The sequence below is a fragment of the Cariama cristata genome, unplaced genomic scaffold, assembly GCF_000690535.1.
Source record: "Cariama cristata isolate BGI_N322 unplaced genomic scaffold, ASM69053v1 scaffold30044, whole genome shotgun sequence".
Classification (NCBI taxonomy): Eukaryota; Metazoa; Chordata; class Aves; order Cariamiformes; family Cariamidae; genus Cariama; species Cariama cristata.
Window position 1 is genome coordinate 6,927 of NW_009612853.1, and position 2,389 is coordinate 9,315.

The 2,389-nt window shown below is 41.4% G+C and overlaps 1 protein-coding gene across 1 annotated transcript in view; it reads left to right on the forward strand.

Moving 5' to 3' along the window:
- The first annotated feature begins 572 nt into the window (after positions 1 to 572).
- The window catches only part of LOC104160628 (serine/threonine-protein phosphatase 2A 55 kDa regulatory subunit B delta isoform), a 22,490-nt gene continuing 20,673 nt past the window's right edge, over positions 573 to 2,389 (forward strand). Inside the window, exon 1 of the mRNA XM_009698799.1 lies at positions 573 to 666. Within this exon, the coding sequence (XP_009697101.1) occupies positions 573 to 666 (94 nt within the window). The remainder of the gene's footprint in view (positions 667 to 2,389) is intronic.

Consider the following 2,389-nt stretch of genomic DNA (forward strand, 5'->3'; position numbering starts at 1 on the left):
TCGTGCCCTTGGTTGACCTTAAATCTGTTCAGTGATTTGAATTAGTTCAAAAAGCAGTAATTTTGGACTAAGCTAAAACTCTACCAGATACTTAGAGGCAATTCAAGCCATTTTGCAAGCTCTTTGAGTATTGGGGCATAAAAAATTGTTAGACCTGATGGATACTTTAGGTTGGCAGAGTGCTTAGCAGCATAAGCTCGAAGAAATTTGGTCTGAACAGAGCTATACATCCTTTGGTTTATTCCCCTGACTTCTGATACATCTCACTTCAGCATTAATTCTTCAAATAAATTCTAAAAGTGGAAATTTAAAAATTGAGTATATAAAGTGGCATATTCTGAAAAATAGGTGGGTTTGAGTAACTTCTACATATATGTATATTGTCAAGTGATTATTGATGGCTTTAAAGTTCAGCTCACCTTTCAGTTCAATTCAGAGATAGAAATCTGGTTTCTATCAACTGTTATATTAAGAAACAATATTTTAGGAGCAATAAGAGCAATACTAGTCTTAGTCCATCCTCATTGCACAGTAACACCACTCTTTTTCATTGACTGTTCTGCAGCCGTAGCATGGAGAATCCTCATTCGCCCAGACGCAAATCAGCAAAAGGTGCAGGAAGGAGAGAGAAGGGAGAGGTTGAAGACTGGAAATCAGTGCCTCAAAGTCAGAAACCTGCAGGAACTGAAATTCTGATAGTGCTTGCCTGCCCCAGCCCGTAGAGGCTGAGGAGCAGGGTGCCTGCCAGCGGCGCTCTGCTGTCGCCTGGTGTGGTCACTGTAGCCATCCAAACTGAAAAACTGTCCAATTTTACACCAACTGCTTCCTCTCTCCCCACCCCAGAAACCTGTTAATGCAAACAGATACCACGGGTGATGTTTGGGGAGTATTCTCTTGCAATTACTGTAAATCAAGTAAAAAGCAGTTCTAAGGCCCTCTGTGTCTGTAACTGAAGCTCAAATACGATTTTTTCTTAAACATTTTTTTTCTATTATTTACTCTTTAGCAGAAGTTAGCCTCTAAATTTCTTCATTCTCTTTGATAATCTGTTCCCTCTAAGGGATCTCTGTATCTTTTTCTTTTGCTAATCTTATTTGCTCCTTTTATTTTTTTATTTTTTTTAACTCTATTTGAGTCTTCACTTAGTTGATCTGAAACGATGGCTCCTCGCCACTCTCTGTATGGGCCCCAACTGACCATGTTTTTCACCAGTTGTACCTTGGAACGGTGTGTTGTTACTGTCTGTTGCAAAAGAGAGTTCTATTCGTTCTGATACCGTGTCTTAGCACAACGTCACAGGGATATCCCAACTTCTGATTTCCAAGTTGATTCGGGAGCGTGTAACCTGCCCTTACCCCTTCTGCACTCTCTGCTTCATTCCCATCAATTGTAGGAGACCATACAAAGTCTCCTACAGCTTTCTGCAGCTGTGGAACGAAACGCTCTGTAGAATACCAGTGTGTGTCAGAGGGAAAGGTGTGTCACCTTTGATCTTGATTACGGGCACAGAAATGTTCTTTCTATGTTTAGTTTCCAGGGGCAATCTCCCTTGCAGTTGATGCCAGCCATCTGGCTTTGGTCCAGATCCAGTCATTTCCTCTCAAAGCATGAGCCTCTTCAGAGAGTTTCATAGTCCTTAAAGCAAGCAGTTCAGTCTTCAGATCTCTAGGACAGAGCATGGAAAAAGGTGCTGTGTATTAAAAATATTTTTCAAGGGGAGGGGCAGGAGACATGTTTGCTAACATGCATTATTTTGTCAGTCTGTGCGCTAAATGTGGCGTGGTGTGTTGTTTGTTACATATTTGGAAAGTTTTAAGTTAAGATCCCCTAGAAGTTGGAGCAGCCCTATTTTTAGATGGTGTTTGAAAACAGTGACTGTTTGACTGGTTCATTAAATGTCTGAGGACTGGGCTTTTGACAAAAGTCTTTGAATAGCTTAGAAGGAGGAGAGAGAAGTTAATGCTCGTTGTGTCTAGTTGGTGTTAGTCCGAAGCATGAGGTACAGCTGCAAATTCATTAATCTACTGGGTGAGCTATGAAGTAATTATGTCTTTTCAGTGTTTGGATTTAACCAAAGTAGCAATGTGCAGCCAGCTTAGAGAGGAAAAGTTCATGGTGGCTAATTTTAGGCACTTAATTTAGATGTTCTGGATCTCTTTGCATTCTCCGTTACCTAAACAGACAGCCCAGACGTTGATATCAGTGTCAGTCAGAAATACCTAGTGTGAATCCTTTGTGGGATTAAATTAGTTTGCAGGTATAAGCTTGCTGTCGTCTCAGACTGCTAGCAAACGTCGGTCTCTGTCATCCCGTCCCCCTTCGCCCCCCAATATAACTAGCCCGGGAGGCTTTGGAGGTTATAGAACTTCAGCAGAATTATGACAGGAGT